A 22,303-nucleotide genomic window follows, 5' to 3' on the forward strand; every position below is an offset into this window, starting at 1 on the left:
TTTTTTGTTTAATTACTTTGCAGCAAATCCGGCAGGAGTCGGACAAGTGGCTGTTTGGCTACATGGGTGGGTGCCCTCGTGGTTCACGATTAGGGGTGGAGGAAACGCCACCATGATAGCTCCGAATGCTCCCCATTGGGGTAAATGATTGGATACAAATGCTCCAACCCAAGAGAGCCTCACGGCGCTGTCAATCTGGACTGAATTCAGGAAGGGACTGCGGAAGATTCCATTCCAGGATCCGCTGTCGTCAACGACAGTTTTAGCTTTCACAGCCGCATTTCCACGTGTATTGTTTCCAGAGTATGCAGTGCAGTTGCCAGTCACAAATCCTCCGTCGAGGGGATTGACGAAGAGGAGGGAGGGGAAAAAAGGAAAAAGCAAAGAAAAGAAAAGAACAAGACCAGGATCAATCAAGAACCACAAACGAACTTGGAATGAAGGGAGATTTTTGCGCGAAGTGCAAGCAAAGGCCAAATCAGCCTCAGCGCCATTGCTTCAGGCAGTGCTGCTAAGAAAGCCAAAAATGTATTAGTTCGGGATGCACGACCAGTCCGTCGTACCCACAATCCATGGCGACGGGCTCGTGGGGAAAGAAAGCCTTATCGAGCCCATCAGCGTTCTGCTCCCCCATTGTAAATGCAAGCGAACCATTCCAGGCATCGACAGTGATGGAGTCGTCTGCAGGGGATGACTGGAAAGGGCAGGATCAGATGTTCATCGTTACCGCTTAGTGGCTGACAGTTTGGGGCGCTTTTTTGCCCGTCTCGATGGATTGATGCACGAATGCATCCTTCATCTCTGACTCTTGTCCCATTCAGGAATCGTAACGCGAGAGATCCTCGCTGCCGCAGTCAACTTGCGTTTATCCCCGCAGAGAATCATTCTGCTCCTGTCATTTAACGCGCGACATCCAAAATAGCGTCCAGAGAGGGGGTGACGGGCCGACTCGAGAAAAGTTTGAAAATAATAGATGGTTGAAAACCATGACATACTCCGTAGTAACGAAAGTCTCGACAAGGCGACGACGGACAACAAGAGGAAAAGTCCCGACCGGGGCCTCAGGTATCCATATTTTTACCGCCCCCAAAATACTAAATAAAATACCATCCGTACACGGTGTGACCACCAGTAGATAGCCATTGAGGGCGGTCAGTGGCTCTCGGCAACCGGCACCTCAATTCCAGTACCCAAAAACCCTGCCCCAGAACCATCGGTGACGCTAGAATCTTTCCGCTGACCACCATCCATGTTTACGAGTCATGCTCTTGTCACTTTGCTTATTCTCCTGGCTGATTTTACTTTTATTTTTTTTTATTTTTTTTGTTTTTATTATTATCTTTTAATTAAAGTTAGATTTCTCTAAACCAGCCCACCGGAAGGGAAGCTCATCCTTCCACACCGCAAGAACTGCGGTGAGACGGGTTCCTGTGTCCCTGTGGCTGAGACGCTTCATCTGCACATAAGATAGACTAGATTTCAGGGAAAAGTCAAGGACTGAAGTTCACTTGCTCAGCCCACCGGGTGAAGTCGTCGTTTCACCCTGGGTGTCTGGACCAGAGTCGAAATTTCCCAGGGATCAGCCCATGATCCATAAACTGTCCCATGCGGTTGTGTACTAAGTACACAACCATCTCGGCGTATCCGAGAATGCGTCATTGGTTTCGGAGCGGGGAGTTATCAAAAAGTTCATGCCTGATATATCAGGCGTCAGTTATACATTTTCCGAATGAGGTATGGTGTGGTTGCGCTTCGGGGTTGGGCAAACAAGAGCTGGTTCTGCTGCCAGGTGAATCTGTAACCTAACCTGATAGATCATAGTTTAGAATTAACTTAGTGTAATATTGAAATGACCCTGTGTATCGATAAATTAGATATCAACCTACATCTAAGCGTTAACCACCTTGGATATGTTTGGGTGGGGCTTGCATCGAACTACCGGGCCGGATATATATACTGCTGCTTTGGGTGAGGTGCAACGAATGTGGATATTGAGCACCCCTAACCGAGTTGGAGTACAATTATATATAATAATTTCCAAAGGCAACTACCCACTCGAGATAATAGCATATGAAATGACCTGGATAGATAGGAACTGATATTGATTTCCGGGGTGTTTCACTAAAGACATGACATTGAACGTAGAATACGCAATTGCCCACGTCTAATAGCTATATCTAGCCCCACTCAATTACCTCCTCTAGCAACATACAGAAACTAGAACTTAAATGATATGATAATCCCCCGCAGCCTCGAGTCCTTCGGCCTTTCATTCCTTCTTAGCCTTTTTAAGAGCCCTCTTCTTCGGTACGCGGACCAGCCAGTACAAAAAGATTGCGGCTACCGTGTTGAAAACGATATACACAAACAAGATCCCGACATTACGCCACAGCTCCGAGTATTTGATATGCACCCCCTCCAGGAATTGATCTGTCATGGACATGGCACATACTTGGCAGTCGCTGTCGGCCTTCGGATTGAGCAAGCTGCTTTTTGCCATCTTGATAAAAGGTTCGAGATAGCCCGAGCAATTTTGGCCTCCAGGAGGTGGTATATGAAGCACCTCAATATCCGAGCAATGGACTGGAGCTTTGGCTATCCCAACCGCCAAGACGGAACCCACGAGGTAGGAAAACGGCGATGCGCGCCACATGAATATCCAAAACCGAGGGAGGACGTCTGGAGTTGCAAGCACACTAGATCCCAATGGCGAGTTAGCTGTCAATATAGACTGATATACAGTCGATCCCACAAGGAATTGACATACCCGCAAAAGATGAGACACATCGAAAACATAAGTTGAGCGATGTTGCTGGCCGTTTCTGGATGGTCGATGCCTGCAATAATCATCGAGCTAAATGTGGACGTGAACAACATAAAAATCAAGACGAGAAGGAACATCGTCCCACCGCGCTCTGTTACCGAGTCTGTCGGATAGGCGTTGCGGAAAAGGCCAATAGGGTAATACCAACAGAAGTACGCGGGTACGGCCATCAACATGTTCCACGGAAGCTCTACGACAATACTTGCGAGCATGAATGCTTTCCATGAGTAGGCCTTTGATGGACGCTCCCGCACTTCGTATAAAGAGCGCTGCATCGCAAAATATGGCATCATTTGTTGGACTAGGTTGGGGAAGATGACAAGCAGCATGAAAATGGAAAACATTTCGTTTTGCATGCCTTGTATACTGGTGGGTTCTCTCCAGAACGTGAAGCCGATAAACAATGGCTAGTCCATGTCAGTGGGCCAGAATCAGGAACTATCTCATGAGGCAAGGGAAATATCTACCGGAATTATACACATGGCGGCCTTGGCATAGATGTATGACGGGCAGCGCCAGTATTGCTGGAACATTCGCTGGAGGCAAATAAAGAACTGTGCCCACAGTGGCATCGCAAACTCCCCATACCCAGCTGTTCGAGGAGGCTGGGGTCGCTGCAGGAGTTCCTGTTTCATCTGTAGTAGTTCCTGTTGTACCTGAGCACGCTCACAGCTTTGTTTCCAAACCTCGGACCAGTCCTTGTCTGCCCGAGAGCCGGGGGCTGCGCCTATGACTTCAAGCATCCACTCGGCGGGATTGGCATTTGATGGGCACTTGGCTGAGCCTTTGTCCTCAAAGTACTTAATTAGGGTTCTCATATTGGGGCCTAGATCGCCAAAATAGATAGTCTTGCCCCCTTTTGCTAAAAACAGTAGCCGATCGAACTGCTGCATCAAGATGGCGGAGGGCTGGTGGATTGTACATAGAATGGCTTGACCATGATCGGCAAGCTTCCGCATGAGGGAGCATATTGACCACGCAGTCTGGCTATCCAAACCGGAGGTGGGCTCGTCAAAGAAGAGAAGAAGATCCGGTTTGGCTGCGATCTCGACTCCGATCGTCAGCCGCTTGCGCTGCTCAACGTTGAGGCCCTCACCAAGGACGCCGACGATCGCCTCCGCGTACTCTTCCATATTGAGCATCTTGATAACCTCCTCTACATATGCTAGCTTTTCTTCCCGTGGGGTGCTCGCAGGTTGGCGGAGCAGAGCACTGAAAATAAGGGCCTCCCGAACAGTACTCGTCTCTAAGTGCAAGTCCTGCTGCTGGACATAGCCTGTTTTGCGCTGGAAAGAGTCATCACGCATGCGCCCATCCACTAGCATCTCACCAGTGATCACCCCCATCGTCACCCGATTGGCCAGAACATCGAGGAGAGAGGTTTTGCCAGCTCCGGTCACACCCATTAGGGCTGTGAGGGTACCCGGTTTAACCCAGCCATCAACATGACCCAAGATCCGACGGTCCTGACCTTTGATCTTGATGTCATAGCAAACGTCTTGCCAGTGGAATATTGATGTTTGCTTTACAATGGCACCGACATGATCGTCCTGCTCACTGCCAACCTTCAGCTTCTCTGATGTGAGGGCATCCTCTGGATCCACTTCCCGATGGACCTTCCTTGCGAAGGCGGGTATCTTGCCCCGAGGGAAAACCAGAATCTCCCCCTTTGAGGGCTTCGCCCGTACAAGTTCACTGGCGACAATATAGGCCAATAGCGAGAAGAAGAGGAATCCTAGAAGAATACCAAAGTTGCGCCATAAGTGCGAGGGGTAGTATTCGAAGGCTACTTCGAGATAGCGATCACCAAGTATATGATCCTGGCCTGCCACAGCCCCCTTTCCGGAGCAAATCTTCGAGTCAAGAGGCGCATTCTCATACCCTGGACCGGAAGGTACATATGTTGTACAATTAAATTTGCGTCCAGCAAACTCATTGATCATGAGCGATTCAAACGAGTACTGGGTTTCACGACTTTAGTGAAAATGCTACACTCATAAGGAACGGCAATCTAGAAACTTACTGCGATTGGATTGATGTAATTGAGCCATCGAAACCAGGGGTGCATATCCCGGACCGGTATAGTGAAGCCCGTGTAGATCATTAGTATCATCATAAAGATTGCAGCAGGGACTTCTGCCTGCGCCAGGGACCGAGAAACTGCAGCTATCCAGCGGAACACGTTGGACATAGTCAAGGTTGTTGTCACGGAAAACAGGTAGAACACGAAAAAATGCCCGGGAGTCCGACGCAGGTTCGTCATAAAGTATAGAATCAAATTAAAGACCACGGAAACTAGTGCCTTAGATGGTAGATCAACAATTAGGGAGCTAATTGCTTCAGCTGATGGATGGTAAAGTGCATATTTATCGTGTTTTTCGACGATTGGCCGTTGTTGCCATAACGTAAGCATCTCAAGGGCGCTGGCGAATGCATTCATCAAGATTGCAAAGAATAACAATGCCCCTCGGGAGAAATAACTGTCTGTAGTTTCGTCCAAGTTATAGAACACACTTGAGATGATTAACGCCAGGATACTGTTGCCGATCACCGTTGATAGTGTCATGCTCATATCGCCCTTGAGACGTAGAAATCCTCTATGAAGGCAAAGCCGGATCTGCATCCAATATGACAAGGTGTAAGGGGAGGAAGCCCTTGTGCTCTTGGCCTTCTCTGCGGCACGCGAACGACTGAATTCCTCCTTTTTGCTTCCTCCTAAAGGGAACTCATTCTGAAATGCCTCGATATCTGTGAGGAGCTGCTTTCTTTCCAGACTGTCCCTCCATCGCGCCGCAAATTCATCAGGTGTACGAGGGACCAGGTGCTCATATCCCTTACGAACCAGCCTTTCTGTCGGACTGGTCAGCGATGTTAGAAAGTCTCCAGTAGTCTGTCTTTCCGGACAGTCAAAACCCATTCCAATAAAAAACTGCTTTGCGTCACGGGCCCGGCCGAAATATATTTGGCGTCCTTCGTAAAGAACAATGACTTTATCAAATACATCATAGATAGCTTGACTCGCCTGGTATATTGCCACGATTGCCGTGGACCCAGTATAGTCCGTGGATAGACGTAGGTTCTTGACAAATTCGAGAGCAGTCGAACTGTCCAACCCTCGCGTGCTATTATCCCAGCATTGCAGCGGGCTCCCACAAAGTGTAGTCTCCGCAATACTAACTCTTTTGCGCTCGCCTCCTGAGACGCCCCGAATGAAATCGTTTCCTACTAGTGTGTTCATGGTATGGCTAAGACCTAACATGGCCATGACAACGTCCCGCATGTGTGTCGCATATTGATCACGGCTTACACCAGGGAGTCTATTTGCTGGTGCTCGTGCCTGTGCCGCGAAAAGAAGAGTGTCCCCGGCAGTAAGTTGTGGAAAGTGAATCTCTGTTTCTGCCTGATACATCACCTCTCCACGAAATCGAGTATGCATTTCGTCCCATGAGATCCCCTGATACTGAATATCAGTTCCTTTATCCAGCCACAGTCCATGTATTTCACCAGCGATGGTTTTTAGAAAGGTCGAGCAACCACTGCAGATATAGGAGTTAGTCTGTATGATGGTTCTAGATAGGGAAACGACGTTTACCTGCCGGGTCGGCCTAGAACCACCAGCATTTCCCCACTGTTGACAAAACCCTCAAAGTTGCGCAGAATATCGATCCGAACCTTGTTCCCATTACCGAATAAACCTCGGAACCAACCCACTGCTTTGAGCCAGACATTCGATACTGTAGCCTGATAGTCAGCCGCCGTTCCATAACCAAATGCGTTGAGGTTCCGAAACGAGACCCCTGCAGTGCGACGGGGGTAGCGCTCAGGGTCGCGCGAGGTTATGTGCAGAAGGTTCTTAGTCCATTTTCGAGAGTTGAATTGGTCCGTGTTCGGGTCCAATTCGGGGTCAATAGTATTAAGAAAAGGGTTGAGTCCCTCGGCGCCGCCATTTGTCTGAGAGATACGCGACAGGCTTCGTGCCAATGTAGTAATCTTGGCCTGCCCCTCTTGCACGATGCCATCCTCTGAATCAGCCCCAATTGTATCCGAACTCTCTGCTTTGTCAACCGCCGGCCTGGTAGTTTGGTCCATATGAGTGTCTGTGTGGCGATGCAATGAGCCTTCGCCGCCAGGCAGTGCCATGCTTGATGTCGCTGAAGGTTCAACGGATGTTATAGGTGTTGAGGAAAGGCCTGTTGTGCTTCGTATTGTAGTTCAACAAGCTACACTGACAGTTTGTCATAATACAACATGCAATGCCTACACGCGGTTCGAGAAGCTTGGAGAAGTACAGATGCCAAAGTGTGTACTCACGGATACTGCAGTGGAAAAAATGGCAGGAAGGAATCAAAGAAGGAAGGGACAAACAACTAAGAGGAGAATACAAAATAAAATTAAATCATGGCTGAGTAAACAACGAGAGGCAAAGTTTGACGCCATATAAAAGAGTAGTGACACGGAATACGGGAGAGACGACATCCGACCAGGAAAGCATAATATGGACAGGGAAGTGAGGACAGGGGATAGGAGAAGGCAGTAGCCGAGCCGGTCCATGGCCGAGAGATCATTGTACCATGTGCCTTTGTAGTGTTTGGAAAGTGCGACTCTCAGATCCTTGGCATGGGAACCGATAGGCCGTTTTCCTTTGATTCATGTTCATTGATGTGGTTACAAGTCATGTGCGGGAATGCTCTCCCGCGGAAGCTACTCCTAGTAAGTAGTCTATGGCATATCAATCTTTGTTCTCGAGTGGGTTGCAGCTCGATCAGCATGCCTGTCTGTATCTGGTACTCTCACCGACTTCTTAACTTCGTCTGTGTGTGAAAAGAACTTTACTAGATGACTCAGTGCGTATTGCGTTCCGTCTCGCGATCCTTGCATTTATCTTTGTGTTGGTTCATTGCTTCTCTATCCAGCTCAGACGCCTTGGGGTGGTAAGGATGACCTTGCAAGAACCGCAGGGAGCTACGAGTGTAAACGAGACACAACGCTGTCTAACGTCCCTCCCCGTTACATCAACGGTGGCATTGTGCATATGGTTGGTTAAATTCATATTCCACGGAAGATGGTAGACGTTCATTGGCTTCGTATTGGTCTCGTATTGGGACCACCCCCACTCTAGACCTGGAAATGTCCCGGAGCTAAACCGGATTGGGTTAATGCTGGTCATCTCAGCGTATGTACATACCTTATTCTTGCCTTATATTGCAGGTCCCCACCAAGATACAGACAATCAGAGCAAACGTCAACAACATAGTCCGCAGACGGAGGGGGATATTATTGTTCATATAACCCATTATTAGTACTACAAGACTTCGAGAAAGTCGAGCTCGTGAAAGAGCATAGTAAGCCCGATGCTGTCATTTCCAGAGATGGGTCGCATCCACCTCGTAACATTAAGTTTAAAAGTTCCGATGATTGGGGTATTTTACATGCGGGGTATACCTGTATTTTATGTTTCTTGTTCTTTGTATGTTCTGGCAGCCATCAGTTGGTCTCTTCATCCGAAATAAGAACAGAGATACATCAGCCCCCAATTATTGTGCATTACCCACGAGATATGTGCGCTGACACCATTATTCACCCTTCATTGAGATGTTAGTTTTCCTGAAAAGATGGGCGGCGGGAGGGGGGTCGAATTATTTTCGTAAGACCTACATTCCCTCCTGCGCGGTCGCAAGACATTATGCATGTGCCTGAGGTTTACTCTTTAGCGTCCATGGTTATCTGAGGGTGATGCTCAAATAGTGAGGTGACGTATTGGACTTCAATCTGTTCAGGTGATCGTCGTGTCACATACCGACGGGTAATAGTCTAACTGTTCCTTACCACCTATTAAAGTATTCCCTTACCAACATAGCCGGACATGTCTCGGAAGAGCACCTGTATCAGATCCTGGAGGATGTACGGAAAATCAAGATCGGACATGCAGAGAGTATGTTCCTGAGAAGCGCACCCTATAGTAAGCATACAGAAAATGAAATATCTGACGAGCCTATCGAAGAAACCTCGTCATCAGGCAGCAATCTCATAAAGAACCTTAAGATTGCACAAAATATCCTGCGTGATCATGGTCATTTCCGAGAGTCCGATGCCCTGAATGATGTCCTTATTACCTGTGCACAACCCCCTGAACTGGGTGGGTTAGGTCTGGCGGAACATGCCGACCTTACCGAGGAGTAAGAGTCCGAGGCTCTATTTCTGGTGTCGGTATGGTGGGAAGCGCGGAATTCAGCAGACAGAGCCAGCTCACTTCCCGCTCCGCTGCCTACCCGTCCCGAAGGCCGGAGGGGCATGACCCTGAGTGAAAAGGTCTTCCCATTGCACGACACTGGCCAGCGGGGTTCGGTAGCTCCGAGCGACTTAATACGAGTCGATGTGGATCGGGTGATTGCATCGGAAGCTTCTTGGGCAGTAAGTGCATGCTAAAGCTCTTCCTCCACCCTTCGCTACTACTGCGCTCACAGGGCGCTCCAGGGCATGGAGTCAACGTACAACCGCCTTAGAAAGCCGGGGATCTTCCGTAATGACCGCTGCTGGCTCGCTGGAGATGATGTAGTTGATCCTCGGGTCAACAGCCTTCCGAAAGTTCAGGGATTGATTGATGCGAGTGAAAGAGCAAAGCGTTCCTCGATGGCTAAAGAAGATCGGATGAGCATGGTGAACTAACAGACTGTTAAAGCTTGCGTCGGCTGAATTCTTGATTGAAATGACGACTAATGAGGCAGCTGGGGAGCACTGCTTGCAGTATACCCATCCAGAATTCTGTGACCGTGTGAAAGAGGGTTTCAATATTGTTGTTGCCGGCAAGGCCTTTGGCTGTGGATCCTCTCGGGGACAGGCTGTCAGGGCACTGCTGGGTATGTTATCCATATCATATCCTTTTTAATCCTTCACACCCATTTGTTTTTAACATTCATTTCTCAGGGTGTGGTGTCAAATGTATCATTGCTGAAAGCTTTGCTTTCATCTTTCAGCGCAACATGCTAAACCTTGGACTCCTTGGCATTACCATGCCGGAGAGATCATTCCACGCGGCTGTCGAGGATGGGGCGGAAATCACGATTGACTTCAATGATAGTATCATTGATATGGATGGACAAACATTCAGCTTTAATCTCAGCCCAATGGAGAGAGCGCCCTTTCATCATGGTGGTATTGCGTCTGCCTTTAGAAGGTTTGGCAGTAACTTATTTGAAGCGATAACGGAGGGAAAGAGCATGGGTCTAACGCCTGATCATGGCATTAAAAAGTCCGCGGACTTACATCCCGAGCTGCAGTGGTAGGAGTCCGAATTCTTTGCCTCTTTCGTACATCAATACGCGCTCGTGTGGAGTTGTTTAATCGACGTGTCTTCTAACCCTTTCAAGCTTAACGAAATGGAAGGAACAAGGATCAACTTCTCTAATGGTGTAGGATATCAAATGGCTATTGTCACCCACGATACCAGACAACGTGCCTCGTAGGCTTTGTCTATGGTTTTGTCCGTAAGCTTGGTGTTATAGAGGCTGCCTGGTCACGTTGACATTAGTACCACTCTGTGAGGAAGGTGTGGCCGGTACCGGGCCGGTTCAGCTTCGAGTTAATTATTCCTTCCGGTTCTTGATCTCGCTCCCTTTCTATTTAGAAAACCACTATCAGTCACCTACAGGTTTCATATCTTATGCCTCTACACCGCTACCAGTGTTGTGTTCTATATCTACGCTCACACCTTCCGGGATTGTCAACAGTCAGCGCGATGGCAGGGATTCTTATCTATCTGCAGTATTTCCTGGGACAGCTTCTCTATCGCATTCGTGGCCACGATGCGGGACTGATCATCCGGACTGCAGCCTTCGAGAACCTCCCACTGTCGAATATGCAGCTGGAAGCCACAGAATGCGGACCGTCCGGCTCACCGATGCTCCCACACCACACTTGCTTAGCTGCCGATAAGAATGGTAGCTTCCCGGAACTCCACTGGACTCCTCCTCCCAAGGTCGATGTCAAAGAGTATATCTTGATCTCCGAGGATATTGACCCGCCCATTCCTCGCTTTGTTGTCATGCATGGGCTATTTTATGCCATTCCACCTACGATTACGGGAGTGCTCCCAGACGATACTGAACAGGACAGAAATACAAAAGACCATGTTACTCGGTCTGGCTGGAGATTTGTCCCCAATCTACTCGGGAACTCATACATTGGGCCTGCCCCACCCTTGGGACACGGCGCTCATCGATACATCTTTACTGTCGTTGCCCTCAGCGAGTCCCTTCGGTTCGATCGTTCACAACGGGTCAGCCAAAAACAGATCACAATAGCGATGGTTGGCAAAGTCGTCGGATGGGGTCAGTGGGTTGGGCACTTCGAACGTCCCTGGCCCAGTTAGACGGTACTTGTCCAAATGTACGGCGGATGATAATGTCACAGGTTCTATAAACACTTGGGCTCTCTCATGGACCAAGAGAGAGAGAAAGTGCTGTAGGAAAAGTGTGGCCTGAGACAATATGATGAAGTGGTATACCTTTGCTTCTTGTACTGTCTTTCTTATTACTGCCTCATTGCTTGATAATGCCATTATAATAACCAGAAAAAAGATTACCCTCGAACCGAGCAAACAATGCCTTCAAGAATTACACGTGTGGTACGATGACCAGAGAAGGTGGCTGCCCCTTGGTATTTTTTTTAGCCCCCTGATGCAATTAGCTTATCATACATGGACATGAACTGGATTACGTACGTTGTTCGACTTTTATTTGGTCCAGGAATGATACGAACCGATGCATAGTTGACTGGATGGACGACTCATACGCCCGCAGGGTTGCTGCGCTAGCTGGGTGTACCTGGGTATTATCCGTCGAAAATGGTCGAATAATCCCCTGAAGTGCCTCTAGTAGGCTGAGGAGTCTCATAGAATTGCGGCACAGAAGGGTTCGGACTAACATCCCCGTCTCGGCTTCGTCCAAATCTGTTTCCCCAAGCTGCACCTTGCTTCGGATGCAGATAAATTGGGGTAGGGGTTGTTCAAATGCCAGGATATTCGCATCGAAAAGGCAGTTCTTGGTGGTGATGCTGTATGCTGAGCATACGGCCTCAAATAACGAAAGACAATGATCAGTGAGGGCAGGGATGGTTATAAAGGAGGAGGTTTGTGGTGGAAGTTTGCGACAATCTTCGCAATTCAACATAGCTTGTCCTTGATTATACACGCGCTGGACCAAGTCCAGAATAGTCTCACACTCCACGACCGTGTCTACATTCCGAACCTCCGTCAAAATTTGCAAAGCATCGATTGAACACCTACAACTGCTTTCGGGTTCCATCAGTGGGAAGCAGTTACAGCGGAATCGTCCTCACACTTGTCGCTGGCAAACAAAGTTGTTGTCGCGATGTCAGAACACTCGAGGGTCCTTTGATAGATGCTCACATTACGCACTCAGGGTGTCGAGCCGCCAGTCGCGTGAATCAGAAGTCTATCACGCACGTCTTACTACATCGGGAAAAGGGGCATGTTAGCTTAGAGCTTGAATATCCTCCAAGGTATTTCCCGTTCACAAGGGCGCACATAGCCCTCAATTACTCCAATAGAAATACGACTTTCTAACATGATGTGATGGTTCACTTGATAGCCGCCTCACATTTCGTCAGCTCGAAGTTAACGAGGGAGCTCTGTTGGTCCTTTCCCTATGGAGCCTGTTCGTCGTGTCACACTCACGTCCTAAGACCCGCAGAATGGTCACACAGAAGTTGACAATGAAATGTAATGGTTCCCAGCTATCATAACCCCCGAGTAGCGGTCAGTCCGGACTAGTATCACAACACCTACCTTTGATTTACAAAGTCCAATGCCATGCAAATAGCCAGGCATAGCCGCATCTACGGACGACCTGGTTGTCGCTATTAGGGCGCGAACATTTAGTGATTATATCGGAGGATAAAAAGGAAATGTACAGGTATTGGGCACACATAGGGTGACTATCATTCACACGCAACAGAACATAAACCGTAATAAGATTTTAGCTCCAGATATTATATCTGTTCAACGTCTCGCCGGCGGTTTCATTTTCGTCATAACCAACTGCACCCTTCGATTCGTCTCTGTAATCATGCTTAATCTTCCCCATGATGACGGAAGAGCCAATATTTCCTCAGTACAGCGCTGTATCCGACCGATGATACTTGACAACCCGCAAAGTCGCGCGTGCAAAACTTGCTTCACAAAAGCAAACTTCTCTTCTGATGGGACCGGGAACCCACCCACTAACAATGGGCATTCCTCCACCTGTGCCTTGAAGTGGAAGTTTGCGTTTTTGTATCGACGATTGACAGCCCCATTTGAAATCTCCTGGCCATATTCCCGAAGGCTAGTGTCATGATACTCGGCAAACACGCCATCCCAAACACCACTGTCAACGGACGTGATTGTTTCAAGCGCGGTTACTAGGCTGTCAATACTAACAACGACTATCATGAGCAAGTTTACCCGTGTTTTGCAGCAAATGGCACATTCAAGGATAGTATCGGTCAACTGCTGTAAGATCTGCTGGCATTTCAAGATCGAGTCTATTGTGACAGTTGGCCATGTCCGAGAAGCACTTATATTGAGCAGCATCAGATCTCGGGCAATGTGATCATGGCACTGGCACTGATACTGGCGGGTTGCATTAGTCGTGGGCAGCCCTGGGCCTTCCAATGAGTGACTGTACTCGTGGGTGCGTCGTTGCCCCTTTGTTGTAATCAGTGGGTTCAGGTGTTCACCCGTGGCGGACAATCTAACACAATCATTCTCCATCGAAGGTGGTGCAGTCTGTGGCCAAACTAACGAATCCCTTTTGATATACCCCGGATAAGGGGACTCTATATCACTCATGGCCTGCGCACCTTCTATCGTTGGCTCACAATAGGCTGAAAATCCACTTGTTGGTGGATAATACGCAACCAATGGCCCCTGGTCTTGCAGCTCGGAGGCAGCCACATCGATGGTCTTGGCAGAGCCAGTGAAATCTTTTGTGCTGGATGGAATCGCTGTGAGACCGCTGTCAGCGCTACTAAGTCCAAGGGCATCGAGAAAATTGCGGTCTTGCGTCAGGTCGGACGGCTGTCCAGATATAAACTCCTGTAGCCAGTTGTCGGAGAGGTCTATGGTATCGGAGCCTGGATGACACAAACAAATGGTCCATGTTAGCTTGAGTACCGTATAGGGGATGTAAAACGAACCCTCATAGAGTGATAATTTGTCTGTATCTAGGAACGGTGGGGTTGGTAAGCGTGTATCCTCGGTGGACATATCATCTACAATGGAGTCGTTGAAGGCGAGCTCGTCCAGGATCACCTCCTCGTCATCCTGGGGATTTCTTATATCCTGCCCACTTCTCTGCCCCGAGTCTCGCTTTACCTTCCTCTTCCTCGGGCTCCGAACTCTTCGATTGGTCTGATGGCGAGGGTGATCTGAGATTTCACGATCCAGGGAATCGTCTTGCGCATTGTCTCTCTTCTTTGCAGGTCTTCCTAGGCGTCGGGACATGCTGTAGATACAATCTATGTTGTGTTTCTGACATCGTCGACACGATGGTCTCTCATGACTACAACGGATTTTAGCTTGTTGGCAAGCATTGCAAGTAGATCGGACTTTGACACTCTTGGGGAGAGGGTCGGGAAGCATTCTTGACAACCTGTCTCGATTCATGGCGACTGAATACAATACCGTGTCTGGACCGATAAGTGCTCTGAGCTACCCTCGGACCTTCTGTCCGGCATGCTATATACCGGCTGATCAGCGTCTTTGTGAGGGTGCAGTCCATCTCATTGCTACCTTCTCCGCAATTACCCTCAGATATCAATAGGCTCAAAGTTCAACATCAAGGTAGCAATGGGATGCAGCTCTTTCCTTATTCATGTTACATTACCCAGGTTCCACACCCGACCCATCGGCAATTCCAGGTATTTGGAATTAATCATAACCGTAGGGCATTAAGCCTGCGGCCTCGCAGTGGTGCGATTAATCGCTATTCGTATTGCCAAGTCTTAGGGTTCAACTTCGTGGACAGTGCTACTGTGATCAAAGCTAGTGCGAAAGTCACTACACATTGATTTGCCTATCGCCTGAACTCCACAGTTACGAGGGTCTGCTGCATCCTCCCTTAGCCCCTTGTCTAGACCGTTCGCGCGGAGCCCCTTCAACCCTGTCGTCCTACATGACAACCTGCAGGCTCCCTTCCATCTCACATGCCTTCGCCTCTGGCGAACCCGTGGGATCAGGACCATCGCACAGCATAGACCTTAGCCACGTCGTCGTCGGGCTAGCCGTAGCCGTCGGTTTTATCACGGGCCCATCATACTCCACAACGAAATAGTTCCCGGCCGCTGGCGCTTCAAGCCTAGCGATGTCTACGAACTGCTGGATATCGAAGCCTGCTCTCGCCTCTGCCGTCTGCGGGAAGATATGGCAATAACACATCGGGAACTGGTAATCAGTCTTCTGGTTAAACAGGAGGTAGACATATCGATGGTGCGAGAAGGGTGGCGGTCGTGGAGCGATGTATTCGGCTCCCACGCTCAGGTTGACTAGGACACCGCCACCTGAATCCCCGTCTATTTTCTCCAAAATTCCTGTATTATTGGATATATCCATCAGAGCGCCTTGCTGCATAGCGCAAACCATATCGGGCTGGTACCAGTGTAATGCGACTGTTGCATTCATGTCGTAGATAACGTCCAAGTCAAAGAATAGTAGCAGATATGTCACTTCGGGATTTAGTCCGCGCGCGCTTATTATAGGCAGGTTTTCCGTTCCTATTTTTTTTTTTAATTTTTTTTTGGTATTAAGTATTAGACATTATCCCAACCATAAATTAAGAATTAATGAGAACCTCACTAGACTTCAAAATCGTATCCCCAGGATAAATCAACGATGTATCAGGATACCGCAAATACAACATCGGAATATCTGGAGGAAGAGGGCTTATTTGAGCTGCCGCCCGAGTCCAAAGGAGATATAATAAAATGCATAGCATTGTTCCTAACGTGTAGCGATATGTTATAGCCCTGAAATAAAGAACGGGTTTAGCTGGACTTCACAATCCTCTTATAGTACTCTCTGAATTCCTGTCATATCAAACCGAAGACACGATGTGTGTAACATTGAAGCCACGGCAATTAACCATGACAAACAAAACTATCGATCTGTTCTTTGAGGGCAATGACCACCTACAAACATCGGAGAAAACATAATTCACGAATGAGATACTGGAAAGCTAAAGCCAGAAGCAGATGGCGAGGCGCACAAGGTCTGATCGAATCTAAACAAACACCCACAATCATAGGCTAGTGATAGGCTCATCCTGCACAATATTAGGCAAAGACAAATTACTCTACTCTCTTTTCCTCCACTGTAAGCCCCATCTCCACACCATCCATAGTAAAGGAACGACGCTTAGTACGACAACTGCCACACCGCAATATGTTGCCCTAACACCCCAGTGCTGGATACAAGGATGGACAAGGGCTGTTGCTGCTGCGCCTAGGAAGCACCGGACAAGGTTATTCGTGGCCATTATTGTTGCTGGTGTTGTGTAGTGGAGGTCCACGAGAAGGATGTTTAGGATGTTGTAGGTGGCTGTTAAGGTGAAGGATATGGTAAATATAAGTGTTAGGGTTAGGGCGAGGGGTGGTGGGTTGGGTGTTGGTGTTGTGATGGCGTATATTAGGATTGGGAGGGGGGCTAGGAGCTTTCGTAATATTAGTATAGAATATTAGGAGTGGTTAATACGTTAGAAAAAAGCAGGTGTGGGTGTGCGTGCGTACAGTCATCGGTCCCCCGACGCCTAGTCTGGCTTTCTCAATTTCGAAGTTCTCCATGTCCTGTCGGTCCTTTGCTATCATTCGTCTATAATTCCAGTCAATGGTTATTCCGTTGAATGTTGCACTCAGTAGGGTGCCGGCGCCCATTGGGATAAAGCTTAAGCCAATGTTCAAGTCACTTAGTCCGTAGATTGACCTGAGCTGGGAAGGTAGCCCGGCTGTTATCGCGTAGTAGCTGGCGAAGATTAGGCCGTTGGTCAGGAGGATGAGGCCTGTAGGGAGGTGGAAGAGAAGAGAGAGCGTATATAGGGGGTTTATCTTTCTTTTTGGCAGTTGTGCTAGGCGGGCCAGTTCTGAGTTGGTAGAGGGAATACGAATGGGCTTTTTCTGAGGATGCTTAGACATCCACCAATTGAGAATGGATCTGTTCCATCCTGATGTTGGGATTGAGGCATCTCCGACGATCGTTCGACATGTTTCTGGAAAGAAGAGCACGAGAGGGATGAAGAAGGCCGTGGATGACATTGCTAGAAACCAGAATATCGACTGCCATCCTAGATACTCGCTCAGGGCACCACCAAGGATAGGTCCTAGTGATGGCGCAAGGATGTTCCCTAAGGAGGTAATGCTCATATACGTTCCCCGTTCAGCGGAGGTGATGACATCGGCTGCGACGGCTGATGCCAAGGCCACAGTGCCACTGCTGCCGGTACTCTGAATCGCGCGGAGGATCAGGAGCGCAGGATAGCTATGTTGGAGAGCTAGGGCGACGTTGCTTGCTATATAAATCAAAAAGCAGAGGATGTAAGCCGGCCGGCGGCCAGCTTGGTCTGCGAATGAGCCTGTGAGGGTTGGGGCTAAGCCTTGACATATCTGCACGTAGTTTAGGGTTGAGTAACGGTTGAATGTATTAGAGTGTATTATAGGAAGGACGATGTACCATGTATGTAGTTATAGTTAGGTTGATTTGGGAACTGGTTACATCCAGGTCGACAGCTATAGAATTGTGGGCTGGATAGTAGATGTTAGCAGAGATAGGGGAAAACGTCGACGCTATGGCTGCTGCGAGAATAATCAACCGCTTCTGTCTGGTAGTAAAAACTGAATATCGTTCTTTCCCGGGATGAGGTTGTAAAAGGGGTGTGCTTTCGGTAAGTCGTCCTTCTTCCGAAGCTTCCTGGCTGTTGGTCATCTCGCCTTGGCTCTTCTTTGGCGGGGAGGGCTATGTACATTGATGGCTGATGTGGTCTACTATGTACAGTGGCTATGGGGCAAATATGTTGTCTTCAGGCACCTTCATAAAGTTTGTTAAGTCCCTAATTCCCAGCATTGCATTCCTTTGGGCTAAAGTGGTTAAAGCCACAGAGCATAAAGTCTTCTACGCGGCCATCATGTTACTGAGTGATAGACGAAGATGAATCTTACGGCTCACACAGTCAAATCTTGGGCAATGAACCGTTGACCTCTGTCTCACCTGTGTATATGTGCGATGGTCGAAACAACTTGCCGCGTGTCACTGCCATGAGTTAGAATACTCCGATATCTGACCGCAATCAGCACATACACATGTATTCCCGCCAATGGGCCATTATGCCTATTATTCGCTGTGCCAACATAGCAGCTGGTATAATATCTGGGTCGAAGCCACTATCCACTAGTCAGCTGCCGTAGGGTAGTTCATGTGTAGAGCTTGTAGCTTACATCGCAGTGAATACAAAGTTACCGTAAAAGTCAGCATTGGGATACAGTCCTCTGCGGCGGAAGTAGTCATCCGCTGAGGCTACTTCCTCGATGCGCTCGGTTATTTTCAAATACTGATTCGATGATAATTCCAGATCCTTCAGGATTGACTGAATTGGGCGAACCCTGGGATCAAGGCCTTTGTATAAGCGATGTCCATATCCAAATAGCTTCCTTTGCCCGTTTTTAACCTCTTCGATAAACTCGGGAACCTTGTCCGTTCTACCGATTTCCCGGAGCGTACGTTGGGCGGACACGGTAGCACCAAAGTGAAGGGGCCCATATGCGGCTGCCACCGCACTGATCAAGCAGGAAATAGGATCCGTTAACGAGGATGCTGTCACTAGTGTTGAGAATACGGTCAGGGCCATTCCATGGTCGGCATTCAGCATGGTAAAGCGCCGGAAGCATGACAGCTTAACTGGGTCTGGGCGACTCGAATCCCGATCCACCAACCCTGCCATAGTGAATAAATTCGCACGGTAGCCATTCTCCGGCGATGGCAGTTGGAACTCAATGCCCTTCCGATGGCTATTTACCAGACCAAAGATAACACCATATGCCGCTACAGTTCGGATAACCGCATCGTCGACATTACGCACGTTTCCTTGGTATAGACTCGCATGTGTTGATGCGGGAATTGTGTCTGGGAAGCACGCCAGATATGCCGAGAGCCCAGCCAAGATCAGTGGCAATGGAGACGTTGTGCGGCTGTAGCATCAAGGTCAGTCATTTCAACAAGACCATTATGACACGACCGCTTACGGAAGTCCTCGAATTGTCCGATGCACACTTTCTGGAACAGCCAGCATCTGCTCTGTAAGCTTTCTGTTTAAGTCCCTCTTTTGCTGCATTGTTGGATATGTGCCCCAAACGAGTAGATGTAACATGTCCTCGAAGTCGCTGTCCCATAGTTGGGCCAATGTGTAACCGCGAAAGAGAAGTACACCTCTTTCATGATCCCTACGCACGTCAGTCTGTGCACTGTTTCGCCTTGCACTGTGTCGTACGAATAACTTATAGCTGACTCTATCACCGCTGTATTCTGAAGCCCTGGGTCGTGTACCCGCAGCCCACCAGCCACATGATCTGCTCGGTTTATATCAGTTGCTGGTGCCGTGATCTTCTTGAGGTCAATGGCAGAAACCACATTTTGCCTGATCGGAATTTCGTACTTCTGCTTCGTCCGAGAGTCGACGATATGAAGAATCCCCGAAGACATTGGAGATTCTAGTGGTTTTTGACACATGCAGTAACGAAACTCTCCAGGTTGCTAGAGCGACCTCAAATCTCACCCTATGCTCAGGAAACTCCATACATTAAAAGTAACGATAGTACTCTCGAGCACAAGGGAGCCAGCCGCTTTATAGGTTGCCATATATGCTACTGCACATTCTTCTGTCGCTGGTCAAAGGTTTTCAGTACGTATCAGGTGTAATCTTCTGAGACGGGTACCCGAGTACGCCGTCCATCATACGAAAAGCCTTGCCAAGCAACCGGGAGGTTTCCAGTTTCTTCCCACTCAAACCCAGTATATCCCAGGTCGAATAGGGATGGAACCACCCAACTTTCAACACTAAATCTTTTAATGTAAATCTCGAACTTTAGTAATTGCTATCGACTGAGAAAATTAAGAGCTTATAGTCTAGTATTCCTTCGGTGAAAAGTGACTTGAAGAATGGCAGCTAACAATTACAGTCCACCGATTACAGCTGTGGGTGTGCGGTGCAGGTACGTAGCGTACTAAGTTACACGAAGTGCGAATTTCTCAATTGCCATTGCAGTTTCATTTATTAGATAAGTCATACGCTATTCATCGTCCAAATCATTGTGCATTTTGAAAATCATACATCCGCCGAGATGAGTTTATTCCGGCATGTTCTTGAAAGGCTTCGCGAGATGCTCCTGGCAGAATGGAAGCTTACTGACAGTCCAGATTTCGGTGTCCTAGACAGACATATCGCGTTAGCTGGGGAAGCAAAAGGGAGCCTATCATGCCATTAGGATATTAGGGGTCATACAGGCTTCAAGGTCTTCTTGATCTCCACATCAAGGGTTCCGGCCTTCAAGGCGATGATCTCCGGTGCAGCTTCTGGGTCGTGGGCAATAGGGGAGCCGCACTCCGAACAGAAAATTCGGTGAACTGCTTTGCCTGAAGATCCCGTTCCGGCGTAGCTCTTGGTGGGTCCATTGATCGTCAATTTGTCTTTAGGTACTACCGCGACGAGAGCTGTGAAACGCGAGTGATATTAGCCCATGGTCTACTGTAAACAGTATTCTAGGAATCGCTGTCGAGAAATGGGTGTTAAACACAATCACACATACAATAAGTTGATCCACTCTGACGCTGGCAATCGTCGCAGTGATCGTACGCGGTTATGAGCGGTGCCTCGACGTCAGCCTTATAGGTGACGGCTTTGCACAGACAGTGACCGGACAAAGGCATTCTGATGTCACGAATCGGATTGGTTAAAGTTAATTGGTGTAGAGTCAAGCGAACAAGGTTCTCATGGGTTGGGGACCTTCGAGGAATGATGGCACCTAGGGGGGTATTTATAGCCCTCCATGGTCCCCTGGTCATTCACCTTGAGTATCGATTCTTTGAAAGGGAATCAACTCTTTCTCAGCCGTGGTTGGCATTGCTACATTGGGTGGGAAAGAATCCACCGGTAAGGGTATTTGTCATTGCGGCGTAACCAAGTGGAGGGGGAGAAAAAACAATGTGAATCAATCGCTGGTAAGCAATCCAAATGGATGAAAAGAGTCTCATGAGGGGCAAAGCTGAAGAGGGTCCTTGCGTCACGGGTTGAACTTTGCTGGAATTGGCCAGTCGGTCACGTTCTCCCGAGCTCCACCAAACTATCTCTCACTCACTCACTCACTCACTCACTCACTCACTCACTTTCTCTACCTCCTCTCGCTTTGTTGTGTTTACGTGTTCTCACTCATTCACTCGCCCACTCAATTGTCCTCGGGAGAACCCATCGCTGCGTTTGTGAGAATCGCGTATTATTTTTACTCATTCCTATCAATTGAGTAACAGAATTCTCCCGAAGTACTCCGTAACCTCCTGGCAAAGACAATCCCCTCATCTCAGCTATGCAAGCCCCTCCATAATCCACTACTTGATCTGCAATATTCCCCACTCGGAAGGAGCTTAGATCATGATTATTTGATGACTGATTACTGATAGTACCGACCGAGCCACTTCAGCCGGTCGCAAACCTTGTTTTGCAGAGACTATCTCAAACCAATCCATTTCCCTTTATGCAAGAATTTGTCATGTTTTATGCCGAGGGCGGCCGAACGGATCGCCAAAATTATTCGGTTAATGAGGCGTGTCTGTTCTTTGTCACAGCAGTTTTCGTTTAGTGGGGTCCGATGTACATGGACTAACGCGGTGAGAAGCACGGATCGTCCGTCCAGGCCCACTGTCACATCTCCCCCTCAGGCGCTTCTATCAGCTGCATATCATGCAATGCCCCTCCATACAGTCTCAAAAATGAGATACCCCATCTAATCAGCATGGGTCCGGAGTGTTATCCAAGATTCTGTCACACCGCTTGGGGATATCCCAAACCCTTTCCTTGGTTTTATGAGGGTGCCGAACGCCGCCTGCTTGGGTATTTGTCGCTTGCTTTTTCGCTTCGAGTTATTAAAGATCGGCTTAGGGAATTTCCGTTGCCATTACCAGTGCATTATGAGACCATCTAATATCATCGACGATCTCATAGCCTTTTGATCGGCTCAGTTGTGGGGATATCCTTTGTCGCTGGGTCCCTCGCGAATACAGGTCAGCTTTCCTGGCTATTGTTCGATTGTCTTGCAGGAAACGGCCTGTTTACATCTCACTCCAAACTGTTGTATGAGCAGATCTGAGGGATCTGAGGGACCACCTGTACCATACAACCTTTACTGTGACTCGCCTATGACCATTTCTCAAGAGATGTATAGGAGTCA

The 22,303-nt window shown here is 48.4% G+C and overlaps 7 protein-coding genes across 7 annotated transcripts; 2 read left to right on the forward strand and 5 right to left on the reverse strand.

Moving 5' to 3' along the window:
- Positions 1-2,115: 2,115 nt before the first annotated feature.
- Positions 2,116-7,192, reverse strand: BDV27DRAFT_130155 (pleiotropic drug resistance family ABC transporter). Its single transcript, XM_032067363.1, has 5 exons — positions 6,417-7,192; positions 4,848-6,360; positions 3,292-4,785; positions 2,768-3,231; positions 2,116-2,696 (listed from the first exon to the last, which is right to left on the reverse strand). Exons 1-5 carry the CDS (start codon positions 6,962-6,964, stop codon positions 2,270-2,272), a joined length of 4,446 nt encoding a protein of 1,481 aa, XP_031926338.1. The 5' UTR covers positions 6,965-7,192; the 3' UTR covers positions 2,116-2,269.
- Positions 7,193-8,758: 1,566 nt separating this feature from the next.
- BDV27DRAFT_158944 (Aconitase/3-isopropylmalate dehydratase) lies at positions 8,759-10,107 on the forward strand (the record flags this gene model as incomplete). The annotated part of the gene is made up of 5 exons (XM_032072790.1): positions 8,759-9,000; positions 9,070-9,235; positions 9,299-9,409; positions 9,504-9,681; positions 9,749-10,107. 5 exons carry the CDS (start codon positions 8,759-8,761, stop codon positions 10,105-10,107), a joined length of 1,056 nt encoding a protein of 351 aa, XP_031926339.1.
- Positions 10,108-10,559: 452 nt separating this feature from the next.
- Positions 10,560-11,192, forward strand: BDV27DRAFT_146248 (YbhB/YbcL family Raf kinase inhibitor-like protein; the record flags this gene model as incomplete). The annotated part of the gene is made up of 1 exon (XM_032070540.1): positions 10,560-11,192. The coding sequence occupies one exon, from the start codon at positions 10,560-10,562 to the stop codon at positions 11,190-11,192; it is 633 nt and encodes a 210-aa protein (XP_031926340.1).
- Positions 11,193-11,535: 343 nt separating this feature from the next.
- BDV27DRAFT_158946 (uncharacterized protein) lies at positions 11,536-12,126 on the reverse strand (the record flags this gene model as incomplete). Its single annotated transcript, XM_032072791.1, has 1 exon — positions 11,536-12,126. The coding sequence occupies one exon, from the start codon at positions 12,124-12,126 to the stop codon at positions 11,536-11,538; it is 591 nt and encodes a 196-aa protein (XP_031926341.1).
- A 693-nt stretch (positions 12,127-12,819) lies between these two features.
- Positions 12,820-14,327, reverse strand: BDV27DRAFT_146249 (uncharacterized protein; the record flags this gene model as incomplete). The annotated part of the gene is made up of 3 exons (XM_032070541.1): positions 12,820-12,950; positions 13,208-13,957; positions 14,021-14,327. The coding sequence occupies 3 exons, from the start codon at positions 14,325-14,327 to the stop codon at positions 12,820-12,822; spliced, it is 1,188 nt and encodes a 395-aa protein (XP_031926342.1).
- Positions 14,328-14,993: 666 nt separating this feature from the next.
- BDV27DRAFT_165530 (putative citrate synthase) lies at positions 14,994-19,757 on the reverse strand (the record flags this gene model as incomplete). The annotated part of the gene is made up of 11 exons (XM_032073958.1): positions 19,354-19,757; positions 19,109-19,306; positions 18,305-19,054; positions 18,168-18,250; positions 18,060-18,119; positions 17,544-17,716; positions 17,127-17,476; positions 16,607-16,925; positions 16,257-16,530; positions 15,678-15,821; positions 14,994-15,595 (listed from the first exon to the last, which is right to left on the reverse strand). The coding sequence occupies exons 1-11, from the start codon at positions 19,590-19,592 to the stop codon at positions 14,994-14,996; spliced, it is 3,192 nt and encodes a 1,063-aa protein (XP_031926343.1). The 5' UTR covers positions 19,593-19,757.
- Positions 19,758-20,209: 452 nt separating this feature from the next.
- Positions 20,210-20,789, reverse strand: BDV27DRAFT_146251 (GFA family protein; the record flags this gene model as incomplete). The annotated part of the gene is made up of 3 exons (XM_032070542.1): positions 20,210-20,290; positions 20,365-20,573; positions 20,669-20,789. The coding sequence occupies 3 exons, from the start codon at positions 20,787-20,789 to the stop codon at positions 20,210-20,212; spliced, it is 411 nt and encodes a 136-aa protein (XP_031926344.1).
- Between the last annotated feature and the right edge of the window lie 1,514 nt (positions 20,790-22,303).

This window comes from Aspergillus caelatus, assembly GCF_009193585.1.
Source record: "Aspergillus caelatus strain CBS 763.97 unplaced genomic scaffold BDV27scaffold_118, whole genome shotgun sequence".
In the NCBI taxonomy this organism is placed as follows: Eukaryota; Fungi; Ascomycota; class Eurotiomycetes; order Eurotiales; family Aspergillaceae; genus Aspergillus; species Aspergillus caelatus.

Coding starts and splice junctions, on each gene's coding strand:
- BDV27DRAFT_130155 (XM_032067363.1), bottom strand. CDS start 6,964: ATGGCACTGCCTGGCGGCGAAGGCTCATTGCATCGCCACACAGACACT. Junction 4,786..4,847: donor ATTACATCAATCCAATCGCA/GTAAGTTTCTAG, acceptor CGTGAAACCCAG/TACTCGTTTGAATCGCTCAT. Junction 2,697..2,767: donor ATGTGTCTCATCTTTTGCGG/GTATGTCAATTC, acceptor ATTGGGATCTAG/TGTGCTTGCAACTCCAGACG.